Below are 17,639 nucleotides of genomic sequence, written 5' to 3' on the forward strand. Positions count from 1 at the left end.
CAACACCGCTCCAGAAAGAGGCCCTGACGTAAACAGGATGATACGCGCTGAGCCCCGTCCAAAGGCTTTTATTAGCAATTCAAACTACTGAACTGACCAGGCGAGGTGACCGCTAACACCAGCGAGAGCGCCGCACTGCCTCACTCCCAGCGAGTGCGCTGCACTGCCGCACTCCACACGCGCATTCCTGAGAAACGAACGCGCTCTATGTTTACAATGTATTCCTAAAAATAAGTCAAGTTTTCAACTGTGTACGTGTCCATCACAATAAATCTCTCAATACTGTCGTTGTATATTTATAAATACTAAAAGAAACGAAGTCAATTCAATGACAGACATGTCCTATATTGAGAACTGCTAGTTCGTTTCAGTATTTCTAAATGTGTACGTGATCGTATAACAGTTCTGGCAACAAATATCTGGATCCGCTGAACATGTAATGTAGTGACAGCCACAGATACTCGTAGGAGCATTTACATTCATCATTGTTTATTAATGCGATTACTGTAACAATACATTATGAATAATTCAAGATTTTTAAAAAAAACCTGCGCATTTAAAAACACAACAATTGATGCACATTATTGAGCGCGCTGAGCTCTGCAGTACACGTGGAATTTAGAAGCGTCAACGCGCAGGACAGTCACAGGTGTTAGTGGTCATTTCTTGTTAATGAATTAGTGTGAATATCTCTATAAAAGCTCTTGGGCGGCGGTGGAATAGTATCGTCCTGTTTTCACGATGGAGTTATTTCTGAGCAGTGTTTTGTTGGCCCTTTGCTGTATTCCCTTTGCAGCACCACAGGACGGTATAGTATCAATAACCTATTGTGGGGTTAGGAGGGACCCGGTCTCTGTGTACTAGATAAACACATGCTGGCCAATTCATTTGTTAAGTGATCATTATGGCTTCTGCGTTTATGTAATTGTTTTTTTAGAAGTGGTATTTTTGCTGCATAGTTTCTTTTCCACTCCCAGTACAATGTTGCCGGTCAGTTCATTGCGCAGTGTATAAACTGCTGGTGACGGTGGAGTTTTCTGTTTCTATAAAAACACTCTAAACCACGAGGCGTTTAGTCACGAGTTGTATTAAACTGCACAAGTAGACCTACTATGAGTAAGTATGTATCCATACACAAGATCTAATGCATCGCTTATTTACAAGTAGCTCTAAAGTTTGTACACCTTGTATCTAGTTTTGTACTAAAAGGACAAGTTTAGTTTCTACCTGTGTTTGTAACACTCATTTACAATAAAATTATTAGTTCTCTGTTGGATGTTCTTAATAAAGACTCTGGGCTTTTTATTGATTGCTCAATTGTGGATAGTTAAAACCGTTTGATTTCTTGCTTTCATTTGGGATGTGTAAGTATTTAAATAGTGCAATAGCTGAAGTTGTTTCTACCTGGCTTTCAATTGCTGGCCGTGCTGCAGTTCAGACTCTCTCCAATGATCTAGCTGCAGTTGCACCATGTGATGTGCTGCACAGGTACCATTGCCGTATATGATGACATCTGAACATCCTTAATGTGCAAAGGGAGTATATCAATGTAAATTTGAGGTCTAACATTAAGACCACATATATAATGAATAGTCTTAATTGCCAGCCTCGCACTGACTGAATTGTGTTCCTTGTGAAGGGGTGTGAAATGTTTCAATCTCTCCCCTGTAGCTGGGACTGTAGTCTGTGGTGTGGACTCTGTCAGTGTGAGAGTGTTGCTGAACATTGGGCAGGCTCTTCCCCTGGACCCCAAAGGCTTTCTATTGGGAAGCTGCTCTCCGTCCACTGGCAGCTACAACACTGTGCAGTTCCAATCCGGGCTGCTTGACTGCAGGTTTATGCGCATGGTAAGTGGCCGCTCATTCTTTCTAGTATTTCCAGTTCAGGCCCCCATTCATTTCTTTTCCACATGAAGATGGTTTCTCCTTTCATCCCTCTGGCTTCCCAGCTTTATGTTCTGCAACGGGCTCACTGTCGGGATATTGGAACTGTTCACCCAGGAACTACGTTTATTTACACTTGGGCTAATATTACAAATATATGGACCACTGCAGCTGTACCCATAATGCTCCTGGCAATGACCACTTTGCCTGCCTGTATGCAGCTTCCACTCCATAGGAAACACTGTTGGCTTTTAATGGGGAGAACAAATGGGATTTTGCTTTTAAACTGCTGTGGTCTTTTATCCATTTCTTTGCCCAGGTTACTTCCAGCATCATCAGTTACATGAATGTGCTGACGTACCAGCCCACCCAGAGTGGCTTCTACCAGACTCCATTCACTCAGGCTATTGTGTGCACCTACACCAAGTGAGTACTGCGGAGCTGTCTTCTCTACTTGTAGGTCTTGAACCCTTCCCTTTGCTGCCCCCTCTTGGCAGCAGTGAATGGTGCAGCTGCAAGCTGACTTGGTTTTTGTTCCAGTGGGAGCTGTAGTATGACCAGCATGTGGAGAAACCTGATTTAAAATGACCTCCCTAATGAGTGTCTTTTACTCCCTTTAACCTCTCATGCATTCAAGGAGCTGTTGCAATTGCTATTCACCTCTATAGAGTTGGTGCTCCCCATAGGTTTAGTTCAGTTTCATAAAGGCATTCCTCTGCTGATTTACAAACTGTTTTGATGTGTTGCTGCTCTAACCAAAGCTCTCTACCTGTGTCTTCTGCAGACTTTCTGGCTGGACTCCTCCAGTGTATAACCCTGCACTTGGGGATGCTTCTGGGTTTGGGAAGCTGGAGTTTACTATGGGGTTTATGAATGGTGAGTTTGCTGTCCTGCGATGTACCCTTGGTCTATTAGTTTGGAAAGGCATCCAGTGCAACAGTAACCTGGCAGAGGCAGCAGCCTGTGCTGCTCATTGGGTCATTTCCTCCATTCCAGTAGAACATGTTGAGCTAATTCCTCTGGTGCTGGTCAATGCTGCTTTCTCTTGGCTAGTGAGGAGTTGGGAGGATTACTGTTCTCATGCTCCCCTCCTTTTGTCAGAGGAATTCTCAGCCCCCCGCACCTCCAGTCTGTTCTTCCTGGGGTCCCCCATCAACATCGCAGCCGCAGTGAAGCAGCAATTCCACATGCCGCTGATGGTCTACGTGGAAGAGTGTGTCGCTGCCAGCACTCCACAGCTGAGCCCTTCAAGCCAGACCTACCCCCTCATCGCCAACCACGGGTAGATATTCACTGGAAGCTGTATAGGAAATGTACAGTTTAAATCTGAATGTTTAGCACTTGGGAGCACAGTAGTCCTGCTTTGCAAACTGTGCCACCTTTTTACAAGGGGCGCTCAGAAAAAGGGGTGCAGTGTGCTTGTGTCCTTGTAATACTACCTTGGCCTCAGACCCTAGTGGTCCCCAGTCCTGGTGAGAGCCTCCTCCTGCTCAGTGCTCCCGTTTCCCCCTGCAGATGCTTTGTAGACAGCCAGACTGCTAGCTCCAGGTTTCTGCCCAGAGTCCAGACCTCCGAGATCCGTCTTGTTGTCCAGGCCTTCAAGTTTACACAACTGAACACAGATGTGAGTATCTGATGGGTTAATATGGTTTGTATTGGAGGGCACAGGGCAGCTAGTTACCATGATTTTATGTCTGGTGTGGTTTTTTTTTTCTTGGTGAGTATCTGATGCTGTGCTTGTAGTGTGTGTGTAATGCTTTTGTAAGTACACTTCCAAGGTCCTAGAGCAATGTTCATGATCTGAATGCACCTGAAGCAAATGCTCAGTGTGAGTTGCTTTTTATTTTAAAATACATTATTTTTCCTAGGTCTATATCCATTGCCAGCTGCTGGCCTGGGACCCTGCCCAGCTCGGTAACCCCACCAAGAAAGCTTGTTCATTCAACCAGAGATCCAGGAGGTAAGGACTGGACACTGCTGAGTCTGCGCTCTCTGTTCCAGGGCTGTGAGGTCCCGTTAACCAACACCGCAGGGACCCAGGACTAGTGTCTTTCATTTGATCTGCACAACATCAGTTCTGTGCCTCCTTACAGTTATGTGGAGAATTTAATTGAAATGCACTTTCACTGTCACCAGGAACTGGGATAACGAGGCGTGTGTGCAAGTCCCTGGGGAGCCACTTGTGCTAAAGAGTCCTAAACAATTCTAAATCTATATTGTGGCACTTTCTCTGCATGTATAGTTCACCCCTGCATTTCTACATGTTCATATAGTGGGTGTCTGTCATTGGACATTCATTCTGCTGCTCTATCCAGTAGAAGTCTATTGCACTGTTCTTGGTTTCAATGTCCTGTTTTATTGCAGCTGGGAGCTCCTGGATAACCCTGGTCAGAGCTCTGTGTGCAGCTGCTGTACCTCCAACTGCAATATGAGGAAGAGGAGGGACACGGGTAAATGCTGCTATTTGTATATGCTGTAAATACACAGGTAGCTGCAGGGTTTAATTGGGTTATAATGCAATGGTGACTGACCTTAATTGTATGGCAGCCAACAAATGATGCTCAAATAGGGGTGCAGCGCCTCTGGTATTGGTTACCAAAGACCTGCTCCCCCTTCCAGCCAGAGAGGCTGCTTGTTCTTGCTGGTACTCTGCTCAATGGCGTGTTGGCCACAAAGCTTGGGTTGTTTTCATCTAGCCTCAGTCTGCCCCCTGCTGTAGTGACTGGTACGGCATGAGGCATTGCTGTAAAGCAGCAGGTCCTGTTTCTAACCAGGCTCCCCTTTTCTCCTGAGCAGCTGAAGAGGGACTGAGACACACTGCAGTGCTGGGACCCCTGAGGATCCTTCCTGAAGAGCTGTCTGCTGGAAGCCAGGAATTCTACCAGAGGAGCCCTGCTCTATCACTGGAGGGTAAGTTGAGCCTGCAGTCTACAATCCTGTGTACACGTGGCTTGCATGTATAAACATGGCCCTGACTTCATCTTTACAGTACTTTCTGCTGAAGGATTGAAGATGTGCGTTACTAGTTCTGCCAAAACCTTCAAATGTTTCTATTATTGGAACACAGGGACTTTGCCCACCCCTACAACAGGGTCCCAAGTGTACCTCCCTGCAGGTCCTAAAGCAACAGACTCCTATTGAAGCTGCTCCTGGGCACTGTAAAGACCATGCCTGCACTGGGAACCCTTCCTGTTCCTAACCCTTTCTCTTCTCTCCCAGAACCCCAGCTGGCTCTGGCCTGGCTTCCTGTCCTGGCTGCTCCCTTGCTCCTGATGGCTCTCCTGGGAGCCCTGTCTCTGGGCTACTACATATGCGTGTGGCGTCATCCCAGACTCTGCTCCAAGTCCAGCAGTGAGCTTCTCATTCCTGCCCCCCACTGATGAAATGCACACAGCAGTCGGCACGGTTTCCAGCAGCTCGCCAGCACAGCAATACTGATTTCGTCTTTTGTATGCTGAAATAAAATGTCTGCATAAATCTCCTCTGGTCTGTCTGATTTCTGCCATGGAGTAACTTTTAGGAATGTGTGTAGATGTTTTAAGGGAATTTAACCTCTTTCTGCTGGATAAATGATCATACTGCAGAACTGAATAACATGATTGGTACATGGCTTCTGTAGCAACCTTTCCAAAAACAAGTAGAGTACAGTGCCTTGCATAAGTAGTCACCACCCTTGGACTTTTCCACATTTTGTAGTTAAAACCTGGAATTAATTTGATTTAATTGGGATTTTTACCATTTGATTTACACAACATACTTAACTTTGAAAATTTAATTGAAAAGCACTTTTTTATTGACACAAGTTATAAGACATTTGTTGGTTGCATAAGTATTTACACCCTGAGTCAATACTTGGTAGAAGCACCTTTGGTAGCAATTACAGCTGTGAGCCATATTGGGTAAGTTTCTAACAGCTTTGCCCATTCTTAGTAAAATTGCTCAAGTTCTGTCCCATTGGATAGGGACTGTTGGTGAACAGCAATTTTCAAGTCTTGCTACAGATTCTCAATCGGATTGAGGTCTGGGCTTTGACTGGGACAATCTAAGACAGTCGTGTTCTTGTTTTGGCTGTGTGTTTAGGGTCATTGTCCTGCTGGAAGGTGAACCTGTGCCCCAGTCCCAGGTCTCTTGCAGACTGAAACAGGTTTTTTTTTTTTCTCTGTATTTGGCTCCATCCATCTTGCTCTCAATCCTGACCAGTTTCCCAGTCCCTGCCAATGAAAAGCATCCCCATAACATGATGCTGCCACCACCATGCTTCACCGTGGGGATGGTTTTCTCAGGGTGATGAGCAGTGTTGGCTTTGCGCCACACATAGCATTTTGCGTTAAAGCTAAAAGTTCAATTTTGGTCTCCTCAGACTAGAGAACCTTTTTCCACATGTTTGCTGTGTCTCTGTGATAGAGAGAAAGGATCAATGCTGTAAATCTCCCTCCCAACTAGAAAGGGTGCTGTGTAAAGGTGAGGGTATGCTGCCTCCTAGATTTGCCACCTCGGTGGTAGGTGGAAAACAGAAGGTGACTATATTAGGAGGGGCGCGTAGCTGCAACTACTCCGGACGATTCCATTGCAGTCAGCTGCGTGGCAGACCTCTATTGGAGAAACCATGGCGACGCGATGACTGCAGGGAGGAGTTTGCTGGGTACAAAGGGGAAGCAGCTACGTCAGTACCTGGGCTTTTGCGCTGAGAGAAATGAGCCACCAGCCGGAGCTGTTCTCGTTTTGTTTTGTGTTACGTGCTGTCTGTGTTTGTCTTTACAGCGGAGGAGTAGAAGCGAGGGGCTGCAGCCACTGAGCCAGCACAATCCCCGGAGCACTTCCCTCACAGCACGGCACCAACCACTCACCACAATCCCTGGAATAACAGAGCACAGTTTTCGTGCACGGAGGATTGTGGATTAGGAGTGTTTTTCTTTTGTTATTTTTGTTATTTTGTTTCTTATACTTTATTAATAAATCACGGACATTTTGGGAGAATCTGGTTCGGATGTTGTATTTATTGCACCTCGTCACTCGCATCCTGTCACAGTCTCCAAAATGTTTGCTGTGTCTCCCACATGCCTTTTGGCAAGATCCAAACGGGATTTGATAAGGGGTTTTTTTCAGCAATGGCTTTCTTATCGCCACACTTCCATAAAGCCCAGCTTTGTGAAGCATCCGGGTTATAGTTGTCCCATGGACGGTTTCTCCCATCTCAGCTGTGGATCTCTCCAGCTCCTTCAGAGTTACCATTGGCCTCTTGGTTGTTTCTCTGACTAATGCCCTCCTTACCTGGTCACTGAGTTGTGGTGGACGGCTTTCTTTAGGCAGAGTCATGGTTGTGCCATATTCTTTCCATTTTTTAATAATGCATTTAACGGTGCTCCGGGGGATGTTTAAAGTTTGGGATATTTTTTTATAACCCAACCCTGATTGGTGCTTCTCCAGAACTTTATCCCGGACTTGTTTTGATAGCTCCTTGGTCTTCATGATGCTGTTTGTTTAGATATGCTCTCTAACAAACTCTGGGGCCTTCCAGAAACAGGTGTATTTAATCTGAGATCATGTGACACTTGAATTGCACACAGGTGGACTCCATTCAACTAATTATGTGACTTCTGAAGGCAATTGGTTGCACCAGAGCTTATTTAGGAGTGTAACAGCAAAGGGGGTGAATACTTATGCAATCAAGACTTTTCAGTTTTTTATTTGTAAATAATGTTGATATTACGGACTATTTTGCGTAGATCAGTGACAAAATTCCAGGTTGTAACACTACAAAATGTGGAAAAGTCCAAGGGGGGTGAATACTATGCAAGGCACTGTAGTTCTATATTTCTCACAATTAAACTAAAGTAGTTTTGGAAGATCATTAAACCTAGGTTTATAAAACTGTGGTTTCTTGACAAGTTTTGGCTCCAGGTTTTTATTTTGGGATAATATTTAGTTTCTGGTTGCCAGAATGTAAAGGTCCTTCTAACTAAATGTTTGTTTCCTGCCCAGATGATTTTGAACCTAAAACTTGATATAAATCACCATGCTTAACTTGTGTTTTTGTGAAACTATAGTTTCAGAAAATAAACTTTAGTTTCCTACAGATTAGGAAATTCCGTTTAGCATAACCAAGTCTAATCTTCAATTTCTATTTAATTACAGCTTGCGTTTGGAGTTATAATTTCATGTCTACAAATTATATATTTTCCCCATAATAAAGCATGGCTCTATTTATTTTGTAGCCTGAACTATTTTAACATAACTACTTTTGCAAACAGACAACAAATGGGGGGGCGAGGGGATTGTGTGAAATTTTCCCATCTTGAAAAGCATTCAATTGGATTTAGCTGTCCAGCACTGTAGAGCAGTCACACTGGCCAGCAATATCAGTGTTGATGCATTGGGCAAGTGTTGGGTGACCACGTTTGTAAGGAAATGTGATAGTCCATAGTAATACATTGTTATGTATGGTACATTCAATGGAGAGATATTGAGCACAGAGTTTAGGTGGGGTATTTTGGAATGCAGTCTGACTAGATTGAGAGTAGATATGACCATTTATGGGCATTTGTGGAAAGGGTCTCTGTTCTGCTCTGTTTTGGTTGATAGCATGGGGGGATGGGAGAATCTCAAAGAATCTACACATGCAAAGGAATGTGGGAGAGGCTTAAAGACTGGCCACGTACACAGGTTTAAGTGGGGACGGTCTCAAATGATGCCATTATAGGGGAGTGTTCTATGTTATTAAAAAGTGATTGCAGCCATTATCTGGGGCACAGATTCCATCCGCTGTGACCCAGAGTATTTGTCTCTGCTTTCTTCAAATAGTTCTATTCTTGTATTACACCAATAAACATATTTTTGGCTTCACTGATATTGTTTTTCAGGTTTCATCAATTTTTCCCTACATGTTGGTAATGTGTTAGCAGCCCCTGTTCACATGATCTGCTGAAACAATGGATTGCGCAGGTAAGAACTGGGATTGTATTCCATGGATTATTGCATCACCATCATTCCATATGATGTCATAGCCTGTTTGTTCAAACTGCAAATATACGGTAAGTTTCAGCCTCTTAAGTTGACAGATTGTAGCTTCCAGTCATTTTCCATAGTGTTGGTTCAAATCGGACCGGAGTGGACATGGATTCTTTAAACAACTCCAGTCTTCTGTCTACACCTCTGCTGGGTTCAAACAGCTGGAGTGTCAGCAGAGTGTTTGCTGTAGAGGAGCTGGGATTCAAACCCCATTTCAGCACTATTACCTCAGGAAGCACCTTGATTCTCTTTCTTCAGTGCTAGCAGCAGGGCTCATTTGTGCCGGATTCAACCGCATCACAGATCCCATACCTTTCTGTCTGACAGGCGAGAATTATACAGTTTGCAAATGATGAGCTGTATCAATTAATCTTTTTACAAGAAAAAAAAAACTCTATATACATAACAAAAAATAAATAAAACTTTTTCTGTTTCATGACAAGAATATTTTAGGATGTGACTTTACTCACATTTTTACAACCCAGATGGTGAAACCCTTAAAAAACAAGCGCAGTGGACACAGATTTTTTTTAACAATCTTCAGTAGGTTGAGCTTTATCGAATGTAATCAATATTAGAACATTATCTTGTTTAAATAATCCTAGGGAAATGGCACAACTGGGCTTACAGGGGATTTGATACACATTGAAAAAAAAGACTCCACTTCCATAATAATAATAATAATAATAAACATTTATATAGGGCAATTCATGTACAATACAATTCAAAGCGCTTTACATACAGAAAAAAATACAATAATACAAATGTATTGTATTAAACAGATGTACACTATAAAGACTCTGTTTCAATGCAGTACATACACAACGAGACCAGTTACTATACCTTCCACCAAGAGGCACCCAGTAAAACACCAGTACAACACCGCTCCAGAAAGAAGCCATGACACAATTGGGAGTGAGATATTGAGAGTGAGACAAGTTGAGAGGATTTCTTAGGTTGCTTACGAGGCTTGAGAGGGGGCAAGATTTTGAGAGTTTAAGAGTGAGACCAGTTTGAGAGGGATGGCAAGATTGAGGGATGGAGTTTGGGAATGGTGCTTAGTAACATTGAGGTTAGATATTGATAGCAGGACGAGATAGGGTAGACGAAGAGTTTTCCCTTCTCGTCGGGTCAGGCATCATCCTCTGGCTGCTGGGTGACGTAGCGAGGGAGACACAAAAAGAGCAAAGGATTAGATATAAACACTTTCTGCCGGGTCAGGCAGCATCCTCCGACTGCTGGGTGACGTAGCGAGGGAGACACGAGAAGAGCAAAGGATTAGATATAAACACTCTCCGCCGGGTCAGGCAGCATCCTCCGACTGCTTTGTGATGTAAAAGTGAGAGAGAAATAGCAAAGTTTAGACACATAACATACAACAAATCTGACTCTCACTCCCGACGGGTCAGGCAGCATCCTCTGGCTGCTGGGCGTTTAGTGGAGCAAGAGACAGGAAGGGGACGAACAGGACAAAAGGACAGATCCTTCACAACTCAGTGCAGCATGCTCAGGCAGCTAAGCTGGCATCTGGGTGGCGTGGAGAGCTTTGGAAAAGTGGGACAGCAAGGTTGAGGCCTGGAAGGATTAGCGCATAAGCAGCAGAAGAATAGGATGTGGCCGTGGGTCCCCTCAGGCCGGCGAGGAAAAGCCGGTTCGGCAGTGGTTGAGACGAGAGGCCGACCTGGACAGCCGGGGGAGTGAGACTCACTTTCCCCACAAAAGAGGACCCCCGGTTCCCCGCAAGAACTGCACCGTGGGATAGAAAAGAGATCGCAGAGCCGCACACTTAGACAAAAGCTAGAAGAAAAGACAAGAGATGTTAGTAAACAACCTATGCATATAAGCCGAGAGGACCCCCCCCCCCCCCCCCATACTGGGAAGAAACCTCTGGTGGGCCTGGCGGAGAGGGCGCCCCCCCCACCCCCGGGCAAGCTAAAGAGTGCTAAGTGAGCTGGTGGCGATGTCTGCAGAGGATGATCTAATATAAAGTTCAATAGCTGAAGAGGTCCAGCACCTCATAGAGTTAATCAAGTGTTGATTGATTCCTGCCCTGGCCGCGGAGGTAGCTGCTCCGATCTGGAATTAATGGGGAGAGAAATAGTTCGAAGAAACACCGATCCATGACAAGAGGGTGGATAGACGGGATGAGAACCAGTGTCTCGTAACTATACATCTGGAGCTGTCGATTAAGAGGGGATCCGACTGAAGACATGGAATCCTGCAGGCAAGGTATCTGGACAGAGCAGAACTAGGACACAGAAGAGAGTTAATTTTAGAAAATTGAACAAACTGACCTTGGCTTAATTGGTCCATTTTTGAAGATCTGATGTATAGGATAAAGTGGTTTCTGGGGATTTGAGAGAGATCGGAGCGCTTGAGGCCTAGAGCTGGGAAGCTGGAAGTTGATGGAGTTGAGAATTCTGAACAGCGGAGAAATCCAAAGAAGGCAGTCAGGCACAGGGTTTCCATGACGATGTCTTTGAATGGGTTGAAGCATCCTTGCTGGAGAGCGGTGATGAGACGAAGGAGAAGGTCTTTAGAGATTGGTTGTCTTGATGGAGAGGAGGGGGCCAGGCTTTTCTGTAAGTAAAAAGAATGTAATATCTTGTAACATTTGTAAGTCTCCCTGGATAATGGCGTCTGCTAAGAAATAAATAATAATAATTATTATTATTTTTATTATTATTATTATTATTATTATTATTATTATTATTATTATTATTATGCCTCTGAGCTTTAGGCAAATCTCTGGAACGGTCGAGAGAGGAGGAGAGGAGATAGATTGAAGGCGATATTGATACCGAATGCCCGCTAGGTAGCGTCTAATAGAGGAGGGGGGTAGACGTAGAGACAGCCTGAGATGAGTGATGAAGGTGAAGAGGTGCTGTAGGTTGTAAGAGGTATGAGAGATCCGATTTTGCTCACAAAAGTGAGTAAATGAAGACCAGGCAGTCGAGTAGGAGGAACGGGTAGATAGGGCGAGAGCATTCTCCATGAATCCACGTGCTGATTGAAGGAGGCCAGAGAGAGAGTTATTCAGTTGATTATTGTCTTGCTGAAGCGTGGTACGAGTCGAGGGTTGGGGTCTGATCCTGGGACCAGGTTGCGGAACTTCTGGATCTGCAGGCGAGAGAGATCATCGGCAGTGTTATTAAGAGACCCTGGGAAATGGCGCCCTTGAATGATGACATTATTGGATACCGATTGTGTTGAGTTCATTATACAAGTGGGAAAGGCCGTTCCAGTTGTTTAAGAGTAAAGTTCACATCTCGATATCCTTACTAGCTTCATCTGGGATGAAGTTTGAGGCGTCCAGGGAGTTAGAGGTAGTAGACAAGGCAAGAAGAAGAGAGATGAAAGTGCGCCCTAAAGAGATGATGCGAATGGCGAAATTGAAATGGCCGAGGAGCGAAAGAAGGTTGCGCTTTGATATTGATTTTGAAACTTGGAATGAGGAGATCAGTTGGCGGATGTGATCGAGCTTTGAGGGAGGAAGGCTTGCTTCGAACTTGATGGTATCGAGAGTAATGCCTAAGAAATCGAGGCAGGTGGTGGGGCCAATGGTCTTTTCTGGAGAGAGAGGCACCCCGAGGGTGGTGAAGAGAAATCTGAGGTGGTTGATGTTCTGGGCAGGAGGATGAGACAGAGGAGATACGAGCAGGAAGTCGTCGAGAGATGGAGAAGAAATGGAACTTGATATGAGTTTAGCAATATCCAGCAGAGGGTTTCAGATAGAGAACCAAGATTTATGGACTGCTACGACAGCCGAAAGTTAACTAGGTTGCGAAAAAATAGGAACCTTGCCAGTAAATGCTGAACAGCTGATGGAGTGATGGGTTGATTGGGATGTCTTTTAATGCGTCGGTAATGTCGGCTTTTGAAAGCCAAGCTCCTTGGTCTGCCGATTTGATACATTTAATGGCATCGCAGAGTGAAATGTAATGAAGCGAGAATAGGTCCGCTGGGATGAGTTTGTTGATGCTGCTAGTGGGGATGCCTCGAGGAGCTGAAAGATCAATTATAGGAAGTTTTTTCCCTGAAATCTTTTGATTAGCGATGCCAATCGGGTTAATCCTGAAGACTGGAAAAGGAGGAGCTGCGAAGGGTCCAGACATGAAACCTTTCTCCAGCTCCGCCTTAATTAGAGATGAAACGGCTTGAGGGTCCGAAGTAGCAGAACGAAGATTGCTGCAGGTGATAGAAGAAGTGAGACTTGATAATCCAGTAGAAAAACCGTGTTCGAGACCGTTGAGGAGATACTTGAACAATAACAGTCGGGATGAAGACTGAGGGCATGTGCCAGCACTGGAATGTTGACAGGAGATGACACGGATAGAGTTGAATGTCATTTTTTCGGTTGAGAGGGCAGATAGACTTGGCGTGAGCATCTCCACAGAAGGAGCAGGTATGCAGAAAATGCCAATTGATGTTATTACAAAAGGATTCATTGAAGTTATTACATATTTGTCGGTTACCAGAAAATTGAATGGACCGCCCAAGCTTGTCTGTAGAGGTGGATGGATCAGGAGGGGCTGAAGCATGAATAGGTCGAAGGGAGGAGGAAGGAGCGAGATTAGCTGTAAAAGGAAACTGCTGAGAAAAGCGTGCAGTGTTGGAGGAGCTAACTGCAGCCGCTTTTGGGCAAAGATGGGTGGAGTGGCTTGTGGAAGCGCATACAATGCAAGCATACGCTCTAAGGCCCCCAAATATCCTGTGGAACAGGTCGATGTCCAGTTTTGCCCAGTTACCGATTTTGTTGGTGTTTCCCAGTATTACTGTTGCTTTTGCGGAAAAGCTTTTATGGTAATCGTAGAACATGGTACCCCCATAGCGGACAGACAGTTCAATGATATAGGACATGTAGTGGTCTAATTCTTCCCTTCTATGTGGGAAAAACATTGCATAAAACATCCCGGTAAGCAGAAAAGGCGAGTGCAAACTCCCCCATAGTATGATTCTTGTGGATCGAAATGGTGATACGTCTGGAATCGATGGTATAGAGCAGGTCTGCTGGAGTGGCTGAGGTTAGAGTAAACGTAAGGTTCGGGTCAATTACTTCAATGACAGAAGATGTAGAAGCTGTTGTAATAAGAGGAAGAGTCTTGTCAGGACGAGTTTCAAGAGCTGTGAGGCGTGTATTGAGGGATTCGACTGAATTTGAGACAGGCTGTAAGAGGGCTTTCATGTCATGAAGAAGGGAGATTTTGAAAGCGTCGAGGTCGGCTGAAGTTGCTGGCTGAGACTGTATGGGTTGAGAGCACGGGGCGTTGCCTGGAGAGACAGTATGAGCCTGCCTTGGCTGACGAGGAGGGCCGAGGGTGGAGGCAGGAGATCCGGGTGGGATGCTGGGACGGGTGCGGCGTTTAGCAGAGGGAGACCTGGAGATGATGTCCTGGCGGGGCTGCCTACTGGTGGAGCGATGAGAGGAAGCAGGCGAATCGAATGCTGATACGTGAAGCTGCCTGGTCGGGAGGAGTGGGATTGTAGCCTGATTGACAGGTAGATCAATGGCGAGCAGCTGAGGAGGGGTAGGCACTTCAGTAGCTGAATGTTGTCGAGGGAGGGTGATATGTTTCTTTTTCGAAGCAGGAAAGACAGGAGTTGGAGTTTGTGTTGCAGTATATTTTAAATAATTCTTCTCTATCCGCTCCAGTGGGTATTGGAGTCCCATTTTTAAAAAGGGTTTTAAGAAGCTTCAGCTGCATCCAGTTGCTGTAGGACAGCGTCTTAGGGGGTAGCAGAGTTGAACGCTTCGGTCTTACTGATGAAAAGCTTGGTTCTGGCAACGGTGGGGGTTGGTGTCTGTGCTGAGAAGAGCAAGCCGAGCGCTGGGGCTGACCTGGTGAAAGCTCGTCACTGTCACCTGAGAAGAAGCCGGAAGCAGTTTCCATCTTGCTGGATCCTTCTGGCAGTGTGCCAGTTATTAAGCTCGAAACAAATAACAAAAGATTTTTTTTTTACATACAAACTATAACGAAAAAACGAGGAGAAAATAAAGATCCCTTTTTTTACATACAAACTATAACGAAAAAACGAGAAGAGACAATAAAGATCCCCTTTTTTTTGCTTTGGAACGGTAAGCGGGTTACCAGGTAAGCACACAGTCTTGGAGTCTCCAAAAAAAAAAAACACAGACAAGGAGGTGGACATAGTGCTGGGTTAAAGTAGAAAAGAGAGAGAGATAGACAGGATGGGCAGCCAACAACATACTTGGAGCAGCGCTGGCCATGCCCTAATAATTGACGAGGCAAGTGCTGCATTGTGTGGTTGGCTGGAAATGCTAAATAAGGATGAACCGGGATCAGCTTCCACCCGGAAGAGATCGGCGGACGCTTCCCGGGCAGGACGCCACGGAGGGAAGGTAAGACTAAAGAAAAGGATGTAGGATAAGAAAAAAGCAGCGCAAAGTGGGAGAGAGTCCTCTATGGCATCCCCCGAATTACACATAAAGGATAACTGTGGCAAAGTGGTAAGTGGTAGCAGGTGTATAGCAGGTGCAGTGCGGATACAGTAATTCCAAGAACACACAGACAACAAAGTACGGGTGAAAATGATTGATTTAATGGTGTATAATCCAATGGTCTGATGACCCACTGGTAAATAATAAAGAGCTGGCAATACACAACAATGTGTATTGCACAGTAATGAAACAAAGGGTTGCAGTCCCGCAAATGAAAAAACACGGTACAAAACACACACAATTAGACACACACGATCACTGTTCCAAAGTGAGTGCTCTCAGTGCTTGTGGTGAAGTACAATATAATACGTGCTATTAGTGAAACAAGTGCTGATAACAATGTTTATTCGTGACGGTAGTGCAGTGGTGATCCGGTTTCGTGCTGGCCCTCGGCGACAGCTCCGGATTTGTGTTTAGCCATCTAGTGATAACAAACACAGACAATTACTAAACAGACAAACAAACAAAACACTCACAAACTCTTTTCTTTAATTATTTTGGGCAATCTCCCAGTCCTTCCAGTTTCCTTGTAGCAAAACCCAAGCGAAGGAAAAGATTTACAATTCTCCAGCCCCTTTTATGCGATTATGCATGACCCCTTGGTAAACAATTGCAGCTGATTCTATTGCCTGCAGCTGCTACCTCGTTTACCTTCCAGGTCAATACATTCTCGCACTGGAGTCTCGTCTCTTTCCAGGCTGATTGACTTCCCGACCCAGGGAATGAACTGTCAGGACAACCCGTCCAAAGCCTTTCCCTTTCGCTACTTTGTATCCTCACAGGTCGAGAGGGAGATTTACAACCCGAACTCATTATATTTCCTTCACAATAACATAAAAAATGAATAAAGGGGATTCCACCACATTTCTTTAATACTAGTTCATTATTTTGTGTATCAGCTGCCACACAAAGCCGAGCACAGTGTGGTATACTGTACTAATGATGCTCCAGTCAGTCTGCCTGGACTGCACCTGAAACATCTTAAAAACACAAAGCCTCTAGGAGGTCACTGGTAAAAGTTAGTAAAGAATTGCGCTATATAATACAACTAAGCTAAATCTGGGAGCACCAACTCTATAGAGGTGAATAGCAATTGCAACAGCTCCTTGAGAATGTATAAGAGGTCAAAGTGAGTAAAAGGAGGTAATTTTATTCAGGTTTCCCCACATGCTGGTCATACTACAGCTTCCACTGGAACAAAAGCAAAGCCAGCTTTCAGCTGCACCAGTCACTGCTGCCAAGAGGGTGCAGCAAAGTGAAGGGTTCAAGACCTACAAGCAGAGAAGACAGCTCCACAGTTCTCACTTGGTGTAGGTGCACACAATAGCCTGAGTGAATGGAGTCTGGTAGAAGCCACTCTGGGTGAGCTGGCACGTCAGTACATTCATGTAACTGGTGATGTTGGAAGTAACCTAGGCACAGTACTGGATAAATGCAAAAACCCATTTGTTCTCCCCATTAAAGCCAACGTTGTGTTTCCTATGGAGTGGGAGCTGCAATCCAGAGAAGTACAAACAGGTACGCAAAAGTGGACTCTCTCAGGAGCATTATGGGTACAGCTGCAGTGGTCCATATATTTGTAGTATTAATCTAAAGAAATGCAGTTTCTGGGTGACCATTTACAATATCCTGACAGTGCGCCCTTTACAATGAGAGGCTTGCTTTAGATGCCACTTACCATGCGCATAAACCTGCAGTCAAGCAGCCCGGATTGGAACTGCACAGTGTTATAGCTGCAGCCCGGATTGGAACTGCACAGTGTTATAGCTGCAGCCCGGATTGGAACTGCACAGTGTTATAGCTGCAGCCCGGATTGGAACTGCACAGTGTTATAGCTGCAGCCCGGATTGGAACTGCACAGTGTTATAGCTGCAGCCCGGATTGGAACTGCACAGTGTTATAGCTGCAGCCCGGATTGGAACTGCACAGTGTTATAGCTGCAGCCCGGATTGGAACTGCACAGTGTTATAGCTGCAGCCCGGATTGGATCTGCACAGTGTTATAGCTGCAGCCCGGATTGGAACTGCACAGTGTTATAGCTGCAGCCCGGATTGGAACTGCACAGTGTTATAGCTGCAGCTCGGATTGGAACTGCACAGTGTTATAGCTGCAGCCCGGACTGGAACTGCACAGTGTTATAGCTGCAGCCCGGATTGGAACTGCACAGTGTTATAGCTGCAGCCCGGATTGGAACTGCACAGTGTTATAGCTGCAGCTCGGATTGGAACTGCACAGTGTTATAGCTGCAGCTCGCATTGGAACTGCACAGTGTTATAGCTGCTGGTGGA

At 45.2% G+C, this 17,639-nt stretch overlaps 1 protein-coding gene across 1 annotated transcript; it reads left to right on the top strand.

The window, feature by feature from the left end:
* Window positions 1-664: 664 nt before the first annotated feature.
* Window positions 665-5,365, top strand: LOC131721975 (zona pellucida sperm-binding protein 3-like). Its single transcript, XM_059015421.1, has 10 exons — window positions 665-808; window positions 1,672-1,847; window positions 2,203-2,309; window positions 2,668-2,759; window positions 2,985-3,165; window positions 3,399-3,507; window positions 3,752-3,843; window positions 4,248-4,333; window positions 4,680-4,793; window positions 5,103-5,365. Exons 1-10 carry the CDS (start codon window positions 742-744, stop codon window positions 5,261-5,263), a joined length of 1,185 nt encoding a protein of 394 aa, XP_058871404.1. The 5' UTR covers window positions 665-741; the 3' UTR covers window positions 5,264-5,365.
* The last annotated feature ends 12,274 nt before the right edge of the window (window positions 5,366-17,639 follow it).

Source organism: Acipenser ruthenus, chromosome 50 (assembly GCF_902713425.1).
Source record: "Acipenser ruthenus chromosome 50, fAciRut3.2 maternal haplotype, whole genome shotgun sequence".
Classification (NCBI taxonomy): Eukaryota; Metazoa; Chordata; class Actinopteri; order Acipenseriformes; family Acipenseridae; genus Acipenser; species Acipenser ruthenus.